This window comes from Leptinotarsa decemlineata, unplaced genomic scaffold, assembly GCF_025532065.1.
Source record: "Leptinotarsa decemlineata unplaced genomic scaffold, Ldec_3_MD MMD2_tig00000882_RagTag_RagTag, whole genome shotgun sequence".
Classification (NCBI taxonomy): Eukaryota; Metazoa; Arthropoda; class Insecta; order Coleoptera; family Chrysomelidae; genus Leptinotarsa; species Leptinotarsa decemlineata.
The window spans coordinates 21052043-21070509 of record NW_027412556.1 but is presented as its reverse complement, the minus strand read 5'-3'; the positions used below and the strand labels follow the sequence as shown (position 1 = coordinate 21070509).

At 35.4% G+C, this 18467-nt stretch overlaps 1 protein-coding gene across 1 annotated transcript; it reads left to right on the top strand.

The window, feature by feature from the left end:
- The first annotated feature begins 1582 nt into the window (after window positions 1–1582).
- Window positions 1583–12078, top strand: LOC111505190 (uncharacterized). The gene is made up of 3 exons (XM_023159962.2): window positions 1583–1960; window positions 9236–9487; window positions 11564–12078. The coding sequence occupies exons 1-3, from the start codon at window positions 1693–1695 to the stop codon at window positions 11803–11805; spliced, it is 762 nt and encodes a 253-aa protein (XP_023015730.2). The 5' UTR covers window positions 1583–1692; the 3' UTR covers window positions 11806–12078.
- The last annotated feature ends 6389 nt before the right edge of the window (window positions 12079–18467 follow it).

Here is an 18467-nt window from a genome sequence, read left to right as displayed (position 1 = left end):
GGCGACCTCAACTTTTGAAATAATCCATTATGTGAAACAAAACCAACCCATTTGCAACTTATCTTTATCAGGTATGTCGCACTGGTTTATCAGGCCACTTTAATTTATTCAATCGCGTGATTGTTTCAATTTCGTATTCATTTGATGCAGATCAATATCGTGTTTATCTGAATGGCTTTCCATCTACAACATTCTATGTGGCTATTATTTTGAAATAATAATATAAAAACATTATTATATTATTGAAAAAAAATATGTTTTGAAATTTGTTTTTCCTTTATTCAGCTGTCGCACCCCTACGAACGACAACCCTCAGAAGTCGGAACTTGTGCGAGCCAAGGATTAACGAGGTCTTACCTTTCAACGTATGATTCTTAACACGGGTTGGACAATAGCAAATAAAGATCGATCGTTCAGACTGGGGCTTGAACCACCGACCAACACGGCAGTCAATTCGAGTGAGTGAACAAATCACCCACGCCGAACCGCTTGGCTACCGACCGACCAAAAGATATTGTAAAATAACTTTTTTGATGGGGTCTGAAAGAAAAACAATATATAGTGAATTGTTTTGTAATATCTCAAAGGATTAGACAACGTTTTTTATGGAACCTCGCATAAGTAGCACCATCACCCCGATGTCTGACGGAAAATATCGTTCAATTTCCAGCGAATCACAAAAACCACATAAGTCAATATGAGAATGAGAAAAACAGAGAATCGCGGCGGAATACATTGTTTCATGATAGTTCCATAATATAATCCATATTCAACATAATTTGGAAAAACGTTCAGTTGTATATTTGAGGATAGGTATCTTCAGTGTACCTGCTTGAAGGTGCAGTTTCCAAAAAATATTTACATCTAGAAGAATTTGTGATGCACGTTTGGAACCTTTGGTGTAGTAATGAATATTAGTGTAGTTTTTTCCCTACACCAACCCGTTATTTCAACACCTCGAACCCTGTTTTGATCACCAAGTGATCATCGTCAAGAGGAAAATCAGTTTGATCTTCCTCTTGAAGATGATCATTTGGTGATCGAAACATGTGTCGAGGTGTTTAAATAACGGTTTGGTGTTGGGGAAAAAACTTCATTAATATTCATCTAGAAGAATGTGGGAGTTCTAGGCTGTTAGGATGTATTTGTATCAAATATATTTTACGTTGGAGGTTCCAGCTTAACTTTCCAATGGACATAATTAAATTCAAAAGACGTGTATTTTGAAAATTCTTCGTGAGATTCTTGAAGAATATTTTATTCAGAGGGTTTGTGAACTAATTCTTCAATTGCAGATAAAATTTTACATTATTTGAACTTACTGAGAGAGTTTAAATTTTTTTTGAATACTTTCACGAACATAATATTATTTTTTCATCGAAAACAATAATTTCCATTATAAATTAATTTTCAAATGAGGTTGCTTACTTACTACATCCTACATTGAGTTCTTATGACTCATTCAATCGATACATGATTTTCCTTTCGCGAAATGATTTCTTAATTGCTACTTTTCTTCGTGCAAATACTACATATTAAAAAAATTAAATCCACGCGATGGTTGGGGATGACTACCATCTGTGAAACATAAAAGATCTCGATAATAACTTTGCTATTCATTTACAATAACGTGAATATCAGGAGCAGTGCAATGATCGTTTGGTTTCAGTGGTAAAAATATCATTTTTTAAAATGATTTCGATGTGTAGAGTAGTGATAATGATGACGCTTTGCGTGTATACATCAGAGGCAACATGGCTCAGTGACATGACTTCTCCGAAGGGGTGGCAATTTGGAGAAGGGATGGTTTTTCATCTTCAAGACACGAAAGTGAAAAATAACTCTTTATTAGATAGGATTGCTATCAGATTTGACTTTGGAAACGTAGGTGTTAGTGCTACGCAAAAGCCCGAAAATGAAGCTATCGAGTTGGACTTTTACGTGAAGGAAAGGGAAGAAGGTGATTTGAGTATTTGCTCTCAGATATATATTATCTAAAATGTTTTAGGGACATCAAAATTGAATTCGAAAAATTTCAAAAATTTTTAGTTTCAGCTTTTGGATGGAAAACTCTTTTATACAGTATGGTCTGACAAATATGTCACAGATAGAATTTTTTTGACGAGTTAAATAAACATGATGAGATAACTTGGAATACTCCAAGTCAAACAGCATACTGGGCAAGTCAAAAAATATTTAATTTTTTGACTCTACTTCTGAAAATACAACAGAATATTATTTGGAACAGGTATCCAAATCTATTATTCTTTGGGAAAATTTGAGTTACTAGCGTATGTTATATTTTTTCAATGCTCTGAATAATTAAATATCCAATCAACTTCTTTTAGCAGATTTTTTCTCAAATTAAAGCACTTTTGTTGCAATAATATTCAACAGTATTGAAAAATTCCGGAAATATTCAACTGAGGCATTTAAATACATTATTATTGTTGATGAAGATGAAAATTGTATGTCAAATTTCAACTTCTCAAGAAGATTATGAAAATAGGGATGATATCAAGTAAGTGAACTTACTAAAACTGTCGCACAACCTAGTGAAGTGAAGTTGAAAAAGAAAATTAAAATTTTTGTAGGAGATAGCTGAAGAATTGTTAGAAATAGGAATTCTGAGAGAAATAGCATTATGGAGAAATTCCTAATTTTGATTAAAAAAAAATAATTTTTTAGGAGGATATAGCTGGAGAATTGGTTAGGAATGAAAATTTCAAAAGACTCAAGAATTTGGAGAAATTTCTAATTTTGATTGAAAAACTGAAATTTTTAGTGTAGTGGATTCTAGAGGATTAGTTGATGAAAATTCTCGAGAGATAAGAAGTTGGGAAAATTCTGAATTTTGATCAAAATCTGAATTCACAAGTGAGATAGCTAGATAATTAGTTAAAAATAGAAATTTCAATAGAAATTGAAATTTGGGAAAATGCCTACTTTTGATTGAAAAATTTAAATTTTCAGAGGAGCTAGAGAATTAGTGAGATGCTTCAGTATTCTCTATTGTTCAGATAATTCATTTGAAATAGATCGCAATATCGCAGAAATATTTCTACAACAAAATGTTATAGTGGAAGGTCAATCATTGTGAAGGTTTTGTTTCAAATATCTCCGTATTAAAAATTGAGTTGTGTAAGGTCCAGAGAACAAGGAGGCCATTTTGGACTAATCAGAGGTCCTCATCATTAACCACCAAATTTCCTATTCATCTATTGAGAAATGATACTGGTGGGCACGTCATTCATTATATCGGTATTACAAACTGTAACGTTTTTGCAAAGTGATGATTAAATACCTATATATTTCACAGAATTTGAAGTATTACTATTTGAATTCTGTCGAAAAACGAAGCAATATTGATTTATCATTGAATATATCGCACCAAACGTTTGTTTCAGAATAATATTGATCTTAGTTATCCTTTACAAAACTTGGGTGTTCATCTCACCATTTTGTAGAAATATGTGGTGATATGTAATTTGGAGAATGCTAGAATAATTTTCAATTCTAAATAACTTTTTATAGTATATCTCAAATACTCTCCCCATTCGTTTTCCGTGTTAGGAATCACACGTTAAAAGGTAAGACCTCGTTAATCCTTAGCTCAATCCTTAGCTTCTGAAGGTTGTCGTTCGTAGGGGTGCGACAGCTGGTTAACGGAAAAACAGATTTGGAACAGATTTTTTTTAAACAGATTCGTTTTTCAAAAATCGCAACTTACTTATATCTCTCAAATTTTTCGAAAAAAAAATCTAGATGGAATTGACCAATACTTGAAAATCCATGAATTACGTATTCAATAAACACCATATTGTGAGATTTTCACTAAACGATTCAGGACACGCCCGAAGAAGCCATTGTATGACGAAACACCTGTTGTCTTTTTGTGAAATCGTTTAGTACAAAATCTCACAATGAAGTGTTTTTTGAATACCTTGAAAAAATCGGTTCTCATTTATCAATTCAATATTTCGCACCAAACGTTCATTTTTCGATGATACTGACTTTTGTTATCTGACCACCCTGTACAATAGAATTTTTTGATGATGCACCGTGTGTGGTATTCGAATATTATCTTCAATTCAGAAAAACTCCTCTGAATAATATTCTGTTCTATTATTTTTTGAAATGGAGGTATTACACGTTATAATTGAAAGAATTTAATATTTTTTCAACTGCCCTGTATGCTGTTTGACTCGAAGCCATTTAGGCACCTAATATAGTTAGCGAACATGTAGTAACTATTGGCGTTACATATTTCTCCAATTGATATTGAATTTTAGGCTTCCATTTACAAATATTGAATTCAATATATCTCATCAATTCTCTTCTTTATATCATTTCTGATCGAAAATAAACTATTTTATCTGACTGGTTCGATGATTACAACTGATCTAATTTCAATAATCACATCATCAGGGCCTTATCACAATATTTTTCATATGGTTACTTCCGACAATATAATTTTACATGTGTTAACTCAACAAAAACTCATTTATTCTATGTTAGACCTTTCAGTAGATAAAAAAATGCAAAAAAACATAATAGAAATACACACAAATGACAAATATGCTACATTCAAAAAAACAATAGTCTATGAAGGAATTTTGGAGTCATTCAACCAATAAGGGCTTCTCAAAAATTTAGTTGAAGATCTAGAATAACTTTCACTAGTTCGGACTTCCATTGTCTATTATATAAAATGATTTGAAATCCCTGAAACAAGTGAAAAAGAATAATTAAAAAGAATAGTTGAAAATAACAATTATATTAAGCAACAATAAACCTGAAATGAAATGATAGTGAAATAACCTACAAGTAAAAATATAATAATTGAATAAATAAAAATTAAAGGAATGCAAAAAGAAAATAATAAAAAATAAAAAAGTGTAGAGATTCCAAGTCACGTTACTTCACGACGTTTCGATTGTTGGTATCTACAATCGTCTTCGGGTGATGACTGGACTGATTCCTCCGAGAGATGACTATTTTATAGGTCGTTGAAATACTTTCACTTTCTCTACTTTCCATTTTCCGCTTCACTGATTCCGTGAGAGATGACCGATTTGGCGGGAGTTGGTCATTTTTCGTTTGATGATGGGTTTCCATATGTTTCGTATATCTACGCTGGCCTGGCTGAATACGTTGTTGGACAACATGTATGCGGCTTCCTTAAATTTTCTCCTGAACCAATGTTCCTCTCTGTGCAAGATCTCAGCTTGGGACCACTCGATGTTGTGTTGATGGGTCCAAACATGGTCTGCTATTCCTGATTTGCTGGTTTCTCCTCGCTGTGTGTGCTTCTTGTGCTCGGCAATGCGAACATTCAATGGCCTCTTAGTTTCACCAATATAGGATTTTCCGCACTCACAGGGTATCCGGTAAATGCAATTCTTGGAATCGCAGTCCGCGTTTGGGGGCCTGGTTTTCGTGAGGCTGCTACGGATAGTGTTACCGGATCTGAAACAGGTTCTAATGTTGTACTTGGAACCAATTCTTCTTATCCTCTCCGATAATCCTCTGATGTAGGGAAGTGCAAGCACTGGTTGTGACGGCTTCTCTTCCTTGCGAGGCTCCTGCTGTCTTTTAGCCAAAGTCTTTTCTACCATCGCTTTGGAGTATCCATTCCGCTGAAGATCATTTTTGATGATGTCTAGTTCCTTTTCGAGACCTTCCTTTGTATTACAGAGCCCAAAAGCACGGTCCAATAGAGTCTTGATGATTCCTCTTTTTGTCGATTGATGGTGGTTGGATTCGTGGTTCAGATACTGTCCCGTTTGAGTGGGTTTTCGGTATACAGATGTTTCCCACTTAGTGTCGGTCCTCTTCACCAAAACGTCTAAGAATGGCAATTCATTGTGGATTTCCTTCTCCATTGTGAAAGTGATGGACGGTCTCACGCTGTTGATGTGTTTCAGAAAGGCGTCTAGTTCCGTATTCCCATGGTTCCATATTATGAAGGTGTCGTCAACATATCTCAACCAGACTCGAGGTTTCTTGTGGGCTTCTTCAATGGCCAGAGTTTCATACCACTCCATATATATGTTGGCTATGACTGGTGAAAGTGGCGATCCCATTGGCAGTCCCTCATCTGGTGTAAATAATTCGTCCTTCAGTTGGAAATAACAGTTTCGTACACAGCATTCCATAATTACTTTTATAGGTAGATTCGTTCTCTCTTTCAGGTTCCCGTCTTCGGATAGCTTTCTCTGTATGATTTGGAGTGCTTCTTCGACCGGAACGTTGGTGTAAAGGCTTTCCACGTCGAAACTAATTAGTTGATCTTCCTGTTGTTGATCTTCCTTCATACGGGACAGTATCTGAACCACGAATCCAACCACCATCAATCGACAAAAAGAGGAATCATCAAGACTCCATTGGACCGTGCTTCTGGGCTCTGTAATACAAAGGAAGGTCTCGAAAAGGAACTAGACATCATCAAAAATGATCTTCAGCGGAATGGATACTCCAAAGCGATGGTAGAAAAGACTTTGGCTAAAAGACAGCAGGAGCCTCGCAAGGAAGAGAAGCCGTCACAACCAGTGCTTGCACTTCCCTACATCAGAGGATTATCGAAGAGGATAAGAAGAATTGGTTCCAAGTACAACATTAGAACCTGTTCCAGATCCGGTAACACTATCCGTAGCAGCCTCACGAAAACCAGGCCCCCAAACGCGGACTGCGATTTTAAGAATTGCATTTACCGGATACCCTGTGAGTGCGGAAAATCCTATATTGGTGAAACTAAGAGGCCATTGAATGTTCGCATTGCCGAGCACAAGAAGCACACACAGCGAGGAGAAACCAGCAAATCAGGAATAGCAGACCATGTTTGGACCCATCAACACAACATCGAGTGGTCTCAAGCTGAGATCTTGCACAGAGAGGAACATTGGTTCAGGAGAAAATTTAAGGAAGCCGCATACATGTTGTCCAACAACGTATTCAGCCAGGCCAGCGTAGATATACGAAACATATGGAAACCCATCATCAAACGAAAAATGACCAACTCCCGCCAAATCGGTCGTCTCTCACGGAATCAGTGAAGCGGAAAATGGAAAGTAGAGAAAGTGAAAGTATTTCAACGACCTATAAAATAGTCATCTCTCGGAGGAATCAGTCCAGTCATTACCCGAAGACGATTGTAGATACCAACAATCGAAACGTCGTGAACTAACGTGACTTGGAATCTCTACACTTTTTTATTTTTCATTTTCTTTTTGCATTCCTTTAATTTTTATTTATTCAATTATTATATTTTTACTTGTAGGTTATTTCACTATCATTTCAATTCAGGTTTATTGTTGCTTAATATAATTGTTATTTTCAACTATTCTTTTTAATTATTCTTTTTTACTTGTTTCAGGGATTTCAAATCATTTTATATAATAGACAATGGAAGTCCAAACTAGTGAAATTCATCACGAAACATTGTCAATCACCTTCAAACAAACATCTAGAATAACTGTTCAAAATCAAAATCTTGACCTTTATAAATATCATCACCAACCTCGTCGATACCTGAAAACAGAGATCCTAATATTTCAGCACATGAATTAATGTAGTCATGCTTTTATGTTCATAATCCATATATTCCAAATGAACGAATATATCTTTCAGAAATACTTCCCAAAGAAATGTTTTGCATTTCTCAACTCGATAGTGTGTAAAGTTATATCAAAAGTTTAGTTTAGGTGAAAACAATATAATTTTTTTTTTCATAAATTTAAACTTCCTATATGTCCTTGGAATATCCATCAGTTGTTCAATGTCATGTCATTATAGTTTTCCTTTTTTCAAGTTCCCTCAATGGTGATATCATTCCATTTGGAACGCAGGTGAAATATCTTGGCATTGTCCTTGATAAAAGACTCACCTGAAACGCTTACTTGGAAAAAGTTTAACACAAAGCCAGACTGTCTCTCTGGACATGTCGAAGGATTTGTGGTAAGAGTTGGGGTTTAGGTTCCAAACAAATCCAGTGGACCAATGATCACTTATGGTGAAATTGCCTGGTGGCCGAAGGCTTTACAGAAAACGGACCAAGCGAAGCTCTAAAGATTACAGAGACAGGCTCGCCTGGCTATCAGTGGTGCCATCGGTATCGCACCGTCAGCGGCCATGGAGATTCTTGCTAGATCTACCTCCTCTCCACATTTTTTTGAAGAGAGAAGCTAGATGGACTGCATACAGACTTGTGCACATTGCCAATTGCACAAATCAATTTAATGCAGAGTGCAACAGGTTGTTGGTTGATACTGGAAGTCACATCATTCTAGAAATGATCTCTAACTTCATGCCTCCAACTGTCAACTACGAACTGCCTTATAAATTAGTATTCTCGAGTAGAGAGGACAGGATCCTCCGGGAGAAGGAAATTTTAAAAGCAGATATTTGTTGGTTCACAGATGGATCTTAATACCTTCCGGTTCTGGTGCACATACGAGTCGATAAAAATATTCTAGCACAGTCAAGCGGCGTTGGTATCTCTGGGCTCCTACCGAGCAACGTCTAAATTGGTAGCAAATTACTAAAAAAGACTCTTCTTGATAGGAAGACTCAACAGATTGTCTCTGGACTGGATTCCTGGCCATAGTGGCCCGGAAGGCAATGAAGCTGATGACTACCTTGCAATGGAGGGTGCTGCAAGCAGCTTCCTTGGACAAGAACCTGTCATTGGCATCGCTTCAGGATTTGCCAAGCAAACATTGAAGACCTAGGTGGCAAGAAGATTCATGGACTTCTGGCTGAATCTTCCAGGATTGGCTTACCCCAAGGCGTTCATTCACCTTCGAAGCTTGATACCAAACAATTGTTCATCACAGTAGTGATGAACTACGATGCCTAACAGGCCTTTTCACAGGCCACTGTCATTTGAATCATCATATGCATATACTTTGTGCCTGCCCCGCTTGGGACCGAATCAGGTTCTTAGAGTTCGGCAGAGCCGTACTCTCACAATCTGACCTGAAAGACCACTCACCATACAAACTAATCGGCTTCGTCAAGAAGCTGGGTTTATTTGGCCGGGTGTGAATAGGTGTGAGCCACAATAAACCATTGCAGGTTGCGGTGGAGGATCGAATAGACCCTCTCACTTCAAACCTAACCTAACCCAACCTTTTTTCAAGTATAGTGATTCTCAAGTAAGTTTTCTTGTGTAAAATAGTTTTATTCATGTATGTCATTCCCAGAGAAAATTTGTATTAATATCTTTATGTTCTAGGAAGAAGTAAAAAGCTGGGTAACATGATGATTCCCTACCTGTTAGGTGCTGTTAAAGCTGGTGTCATGACTATGGCACTTGGTACTTTGAAAATATTGGCTATTAAATCCCTTGTATTAGCTAAAGCAGCTCTGATAATGACTCTTCTCATTCTCGGTTTGAAATTTTTGAAACAAGAACAGGAGCCGGCAAAATACGTAGAAGTTAGTCCTCCTGGAACATATGAGTTCTACCCCTCACAGGACTATGGAGGTAAGTGGAATCATATGAGTTTTTGTACTTAGTCTCTGAGAAGTACCTACGAGGTTGATTCCTGCTTGTTTCTTTTTCTGGCTTCTGTTGGTACAGATATGGCCTATGTTAGCATATGTGTAGTTTTCAGCAAACAAGTACTCTTTAAGTTTGCACTTGACTGTACCGCCTATTTAGTGATGGATGAACTAATTGTTCAATTCGTTATTGATAGTAAAGTTTCATTATAATTTCCATTCATTTCTAATAAAAAAAGTATTTATTATTATATATTCCTGAGTTCTTGAGTTTTATAAACATCATAACGAAATTCCAAGATGACAAGGTTATCTGCATAAGCTTCCAGATCTACTTTTCTTCTGTCGGAAGCATCAAGCAAACTATCCATCAGGAGTGACCACTGAAGGGGGGATAGTACCCCACCTCAAGGACAGTCTCTGGTGACCATGAACCTAATGGCCTCGCCTTGAAGAGTCGTAATTGCAGTTTTGTTCACCAGCATGGCATAGATCCAGCAAGTTATGGTCGATTCTATACCTTTTCTAGCCAGTGATGATACTATAGATTTGGGTAGTGCATTGTCAAATGTTCCTTCAATATTGAGAAATACAGCAACCGCCATCTCCTTGTCAAGGGATTGAAAGATTTTCTCTACAAGGTTGTTCAATGCTAAATCTGTCGATTTGCTTGTTAAATGAGTATCCTGGTGATTGTTCAGAGGCAATTCATATAATGCCACCCTCCTGATGTCCAGTATCTTCTCAAGTCATTTCAACAGGAAGGATGTGAGGCTGATTGGTCGTATCGATTATTGGTGTGGGTTTCAGAAGAATATGCTTCATTTCAACATATTTTACACATCAATCTATATTGATTGGTAGTGTGTCTGTAAGCTTTTTTATTTTCCTTTTACTGTTATTTGAAATCTCATCATCAAATTTATCACTACAAATACAGACGAAATTTGGGAATACCTTTAATTCAATATTGAATAAAAATTTTGTAGTTTACTTTCTGGCCAACTCTCTGAAATAGTTGTCGACTTCTTATTAGGAATGAATTATTCTTAGGAATTCCCCTTGGGGTATTTTAGACTACATTGTGAATATTTAATCGAGATAATGCTTCCACGGTATATCAAGAGGTTATCAATAGGAGGAAAAAAGTTCAAATGAATCTCTATCATCCATTGGTGTGCGAATAAGACAATAACTAGGTGTATAAGATCTTTTCAACAACATTTCAAATCCTTGACTATTAACATTCAAATATAGTCAGTTATAGGTAAACATCCACCTTGGAATATACCATATAAATAATTTGGCTTTGATGACCTTTTTCTAGGCAATAACATCTTCAATTATGCCTGAGTTCAGATAATCTTGTTCCTTAAGGCCATCAAGGTATTGCTGCAGTGGAGAATTCCTTGACTATTCCTTGAAATGTTTTTTCTAACATAGGTTTATAGAAATGGAGAGAAAGTCATTGGTGATAATCGTCCTGATTTTTGCCAAAGTTACCACTTATGAATTAGTTGCTACTCTGAGGTTCATTTGAGGTTGAAGGTATTTCTCCTCAATGTAAGGAATGTAAGTCACAGGTTGTTGGTTGGCACGTAGATAGAAAAATTACCAACACCTTGTCGAATATACTCAAAGTTTCAGCATTCAGTATATTGTGTTATAATTATTAATTATGAGGTACACTCCCTCAATTCACTCGTGAGTATTGTAACATTTGTAAGATTTTTTTTACTGTTTTCATTTCAAGCATCCTGAAAAATTTCTAATATCAAGACAGAAACTCAACGTATAATAAAAAAATTAAAAATGGTGATAAGTTTGTTTTTCAAACTTTTTGCGACTATTACATATAAATTTTATTTCAACAAAGAAATCATATATTACTTAATATTGAGCATTCAGTAACATATATTTATTGGCTTCACTATTGAAATTATGAGCCAATACCTAGTTTATCCATATATACAGGCTGATGTGTCAGTTTTTCTTGAAAACATTTCTTTGAAGGAACTTTATGAAACCTTCAGATGAAAATGTATTCAATTTTTTCAAGGTTATGGTGATGCTGACAGCTACAGCGCCAATATGAATTCATACGTACCGTATAGCGGATACCCACTAAGTGCGGCTGGATCGACATTGAACTACGCAACAATAGAAGTACCTGGCAATGACACGCTACCACTACTGCAGGTGCTACCAGGAACCAAGCGGCATGATCAAAACTGGAGGAAGGTCACACCATCGATCTTGACCATACGACGGTACAGTAAACCTGATGCAGGAGTCATTTAGGGGGAAGAGGAGCAAAGCATTGATTACCTGAATTTTTTTTTTCAAAAATATTTTGTCTGTCCCACTGAGAAGTGTAGGAGTGAAATGAATATGCAGATATGTAGGAAATAGTTCAATGATTATACTTATGAATGTATAGAAAACAAATAACTAGTTATTTAAAATCCCGTACTTTTAACAATATTCTGTTCGCGTATTTTATTATGAGATTTTGAATCTACAGAGTCACATTTTATGCTACAAATACATCGCAGGATTCCAAGACTTCGAAAATGATAAATTATGCAATAAACTTATTTATTTCATTCAACGATTATTCGAAAATGGCAATTGAAAAATTCAAACGTCCAATCATTTTGATATTCTTGAAATATAAGCACACCCTTCTTTAGTTTAGAACAGTTCGAAAAGAAAACTGTCATATATTTTCATACGGAAATATTTCTTGTTTCGGTAAATGAACCAGAAATGATATTTTTGATGTTTCAAAGATCGCGCTAAGTCGCAGAGAGCCACAATAAACCCTTGCAGGTCGCGGTAGAGGGTCGAGTAGACCCACTCCCTTTGGACCTAAGTCGTAGAGATACACATGATACCATAGAATGAGAGTAACCAAATGCTAATCGATACTAACCTGAAGTTATGACAATGGTTACCTGGAACACCAAGAATTAGTGATTGTTCTCGGAACACATCGTCAAGCTGCAAAAGTGCAATTTTGGTCCATTGAGATTATTTGTGAAAAATAGTACCCCTAATATTCGCTAAACAAAATGATGTTAATGAAAGAGGACTGAGGTTTTGAAGTAACCGTAGAATATTTGCCGGTGACTTGATTGAACTTTGGTTCTCTGAATTTCAAAAAAACATGTTCAAAATTGAATATATAAACGCACACAAAATCAGATGCTGTCAGAAAGAAAATAGTAATATAGATACAAGTTTGCTAGAAAAAAATATTCATGATTCAAGTGAGGAGAACTTGGAGAGAACAAATCATATCCTGAAACTGAAAAATCAAAACCATGTACTCCTTCAAGATGTACAGGAATCAGAACTTGAATCTATGAATTCAATTTAAAGTCAACGCAAAACCATTGAAGAACAACAACAGAATATAAAAGAGTTTCAAAAAAAATTGGCCTGGATGACGGTAGAAAAAATTAGTGTATGTGTTCAAACAGAAAATTTAATCAAAATAAACAAAGCGACTTCAACCGATTTACTGGTTTCAACACATGCTAGTACCCAGAGTATAAGTGTGCAAAGAGATAAAGAAACCAAAAATAACATAACACCTTCAACCAATCCAGTGGTGTTAATGCATGCTTGTACCCAAACAAGTGGTTGCCAGTCAGCGGACGTAATAAAATCGGGAGTTCATATTCCGAATACTAATATGTCTACTTGACCATCAACAACAAATTTCGTTTGTAACAGTATTAATTCCGGAAATGCTGATATGTGCCAGGAAATATTCAGTGAAGAGGAAAAAAATAAAATAATTTTGATCAGTGGACTCAGGGGTAGGGATATGATGCAGATGTTGTTAAGACAAACTGATGGCAAATTTGCTATCCAGTCAATTCTCAAACCACATTCCACTGATGATGAACTCATGAAAACACTTTCATAGTATTCAAAAGGCTGTCAAAACAAGACCTAGTCATCTTCTGGCCAAACAGAATTAAAAGCAAGTTAAAAAACATCCACCTGCAATTGAAACACACAAACTGTATAATATTGACTGAACCTTATCGCCTTGACAATAATAACGCCAATGCAATAATCTATAAAAGAAATATAGAGTTAAAATTTCGGCTTGGGAAATCTAATATTAGTTTCGTGGATTGCAACAATATCCTCAGAAGGCGTAACTACACCAATGGAGGTAGCGATGTAAACAAAATTGAAAAATGGTACATAAGCAGAGCTATAATAAATCATTTGAAAAGTAGAGATGTTCTGTCAAACTGTGTCCCAAGGAAATTATCCAAACCACAACCTCTCAATACTGAAACTATGACAAATTCAAAAAGGATGGCTACCCAAAGTTTAGCAAACGAACTTGCACTAGCAGAAAGTGAATCCAAAAAAGCAAAGTATACATCGAGACATTATCACAAATTGGTGAAACATTTTCAGAACCAGAAAGAAGTGTAAGTGAAGGTAATGATTTTTTATTAACAATCTCCCTATCATACCAAAATGCTCCCAATTTAAGCATGTGACTAAACCTGTGAAAACAAGATGCGACAATACTCTTGTAGTAGCTCATGTAAATTCTCAAAGTATAAAAAATGAAATAAACTAAATAGAACTCCTCTTCGATGATCAAAATATAGATATACTCTGTATATCTGAACACTGGGTTCAAAGTTCTGATATGGCTCAACTATCATTTCCCAACCTACAGGTGGCTTCTTATTTTGCTCGACAAGTTCCATATGGAGTAACTCTTATTTTAACTCGTGAACAGGTAATATGCAGGTCAATAAAATATATTGAAAATATCTCGGTATAGTCGCATGTTGAAATAAATGCAGTCACTTTAGTGGATAGTTTTAAATATAAAACAGTTATCTGTTGCATTTACAGCAGACTTGTATTTACTTGCAGGAAAATTTTAATTATTTCGTTGTCTGCGGTGATCTAAACGTGAACAGTCTGGATATCACAAATAGCAAAATAAAAATATTGAAGATTGCTTAGAATCTTTTCATCTTATCAAAACAACAAATGGGCCAACACATGGTCTAAAAAATAAACATAACCATGTGAGTGCAACGGCAATTGACTACCTTGTCACAAATATTTCAAAAGAAAACTTCAGTGTATTCTTATATGATACTTTATTAGCCAAACATCTTGCCCATATTTTCTCATGCAATCTCACCAACTCTTTAGCGAATGATTCTCTGGCTACAACTACCTACTTCAGTAGAAAATTCACAGATGAGAACTTATAAGAACTTAGGACACGACTAAGTAATATTGATTGGACTTGTGTATGTGGACTTACTACAAATAATGAATTTGAGGCCTTTATGAAGGAATTGACTTGGTGTCTTGACGTGTCATGTCCTAAAAATAGGATAAATGTAACAAAAACAGAAAGTAAAAAAAAAGTTGGGTAACGAGAAAAGTTCAGAATGAAAGCAGTCAGCTGAAAACAAACGGAAAGCTACATGGGATATTGTAAATAGTTTCAGAGGGAAAACCAAAATTGACAATGAAAGGGAGATTCATCTTGAAGCAAATGGTATCCGGATCAATGTCGGAACAGCAGTACAATAATTTTGCTTGCCACTTTGCCAGAGCAGCCTTGGCAGCTCTGTTAAAACATGTAGGTCATGGCACTACCACATGCGGTCTCGGAATTCAACGAAAACTCAATGTTTTTTGAAGAAGTGCTAGAACCTGAACTAGTTTCAACAATAACCGAACTAAAAAATGAGAAATCGAATGGCCTAGACGATATAACAATGAAAGTTCTAAAATATATCATTCCATCTATATCTGAAATTCTATTGAATCTTATGAATCACTCTATAATGGAAGGCGTGTTTCTGAGTGTCTTCAAAACAGCCAAAGTTATTCCTATTCATGAAAAGAGTTCACATGAAGATATAACTATCGCCAAATATCATTACTGAGTATTCCATCTAAAGTTATTGAAAAAATAGTAGCAAATAGAATTATTGCGTTTCTAGAAAAATACAAGATTCTAACTGATCATCAACATGGTTTTAGAAAAGCTAGATCAGTTGAGACTGCTATTGCTAGAAAATTCGAGTTTATTTACAATTAAATCGATAAGGGAAAGTACGTAGTTTCAATATTATTTGACTTGGCTAAGGCGTTTGATTCAGTAAATAGTGACATAATGGTCAGTAAGTTATATAACATTGGAAGATAGGAAAATGATAGTGACTGTGAATAATGCAGTATCTGATATTCAAGATATAATCCTTGGGGTACCACAGGGGTCCATTTTATATAACACAAGGTTTTATTATCCTATTCGCAGATGACACTACCATAACAGTTTCCGGAAATACTGCGGAGGAGTTAGAAAATAACATTGATTCAGTCATGGATGACATGATTTCTTGGTGTTATAGAAATCAACTAAAACTGAACGAAAGTAAAACAGTACATTTAAGCTTCGCGTTAAGGAAAACAGTGAAACTCGACAACATCCAACTCTCGGAAACAGCCAAACTCCTTGGTAGAGTGTTTTTCAAACATACAAAATATTTACAAAAGTAGAAGAAACCTATAATAATCATTAAAAAAATAAACATTTGTCAAATATAGATAAAATGGGTGGGTATATAAATAATCACATGAAATCAACATCATAGCAGAGTTTCAGTGTAAAATTCCTCGAGATTATAGAATTCTGTTTTGAGTAGAGCTTCTTCCATTATTTCTCTGAATTTTTGATAAATATTCTCATTTCTAATTTCAGATGGTACGTGTTTTTTTATTTTTTTGTTTCCATAAATCAGAGAGTCCTTTGTCAAAGTAGATTTCGGAATAGGGAGAGGTATATTATTCTCCGATATTTGCCTTGTAACAGATTTCTTTTGACTGCTTGGTTTTGGGGTATCAAGTGTATCAGGGTTATTGTGTATTAGACATACAGACTCTAGAATAAATATGCAGGAGAGTTGGAATGCCATTGCTGATAAATAATGGTTTTCAGGGTTTACGCATTCGAGCTTTGCATAGGTATCTAACTGCCCTTTTTTGTAGGACAAATACTGATTGCAGTAATTGTTGACTAAGAAATCCCTAGGAGACAATTCCATACTTAAGTTAGCCTCAATCAATGCTCTGATATGCAGAACAAATCTCAGTTTGTCATCAGTGAATATTCCTAGGAATTTTGAATCATTTTTGTTCTCTAAAATTTGTCCGTTCAGGCACAAATCATCACAGAAGGTAATAAAGGTAAATACGTTCGATTTATTTGTATTAAAACATAAGTAATTGGAATCACACCATTTTTTACCATTTCAATATCACTAGTGATACTATATTTCAATTGCTGGGCGTTTTTTTTATGCCGGAGGATGTAGTGTCATCTGCAAAAATTGTAGTTTCCTCTGATCGGAATGAAAGCCAGATCATTTATATACAGAAGAAAAACAATTGGAACCAGAACTGATCCTTGTGTGACAACAGATAAGATCTCTTCGCTGGATGATAGATGTCCATTCGATTATATATTTGTTTTCTATCGTTCAAGTATGAGCTAAACCAGTCATAACAAGCACCTCTGAAACCATAGCATCAGAGCTTCTTTTAGAAGTGTCTATGATTTACGCAATCGAAGGCTTTTGAAAATTCACAAAACAATGCTACTACAGTTTCCCCGTTGTTAAGGTTCGTATAAGCATGCTCAAGATAATGAAGGATTGCATCATTGGTGCTTTTTGAACCAAACTGGGTGTTTGATAAGATGTTGTGACTGTCTAGAGAGGCTAATACCATCCTTTTGACAAGTTTTTCAATCACTTTCAATCACTCACAGAATTCTCTATCGAGCAGTATATAACACGACACAGTAGGAATAATTTTCATGTAGATATTTTATTTGAAACGACCTGATATTCACCACATATTCACTCATATTTCAAGTCATTATCTACCATACTTTTTTTTTTAAGTACATATACAAGGTGTAACATAAGTACGTTAAAATATTCAAGTGACGCATTCCTGAGACAATTTTAAGAAAAAAAGTCTACATGAACTTGTGTCCGAAAATGCGTCATATCGGAGATACGGGGTGTTGAAATTGAATTTTATTTGTTCGCTTTTTGGAAATAACTCTTGCAAAAAATAGGCTTTTCGCACGAAATTCGGTACCCGGAGTTTTTCTACGTGGAAAATCATAATTTCGTATTAATTTTCATGTAACATCTAGAGGGCGTTGCATACGCTGTCATTCTTTATTTCAAATTGTCCTAACTTTTTTGACAGTGAATTTTTGGTACATTTCATGAAAAAACCTAATTCCCGCACCTTTTCCGAATAAAAAAGGTATACTTCCCCAACAACGCTGGAGGTGATAGTTTTCGAGATATTTACAATTTTCTATATCCATGCATATTACTTAGCACCTAGGGCGCTAAGTGAAGTTTGCTGAGAACATCACGAAAACTAAGTATGTGGTGGATCTCGTCCTATAAAATTTCAACGAAGAATGATTCGTTTTCGAAATACAAATTGTTGAAATTTTTCAAAACATGGTAGGTTTTTGTCTTGAGTTTTTTGCAGTTTAAGTTATTTTCATCAAACTTTATACGCAGTATACCCGTACAGACTTCTGAACTGAGCATTATCGAACTGCTCGGAGACCAATGGAAACATCTTTCATAAGTTGGGAAGCTCGTGTTTCAAAAAATGTAGGAAAGCATCTCCATTCAAAAGTGAGGGAAGAAAATAGGGCCCAATTAAATAATCCCCAATTATGCCTACCCATCCATTAAAAGAGAATCTGTCTTGGAAATGAGTTTGCGTTATCGCATGTGGGTTATCTTCCGCCCAGATGTGGTTGTTATGGAAGTTCATGATACCATTTCTTGAAAAATTAGCCTCATCTGTGAAGAGGAATTTCGATAAAATTTGCGGATGTTGTTCTACTTTTC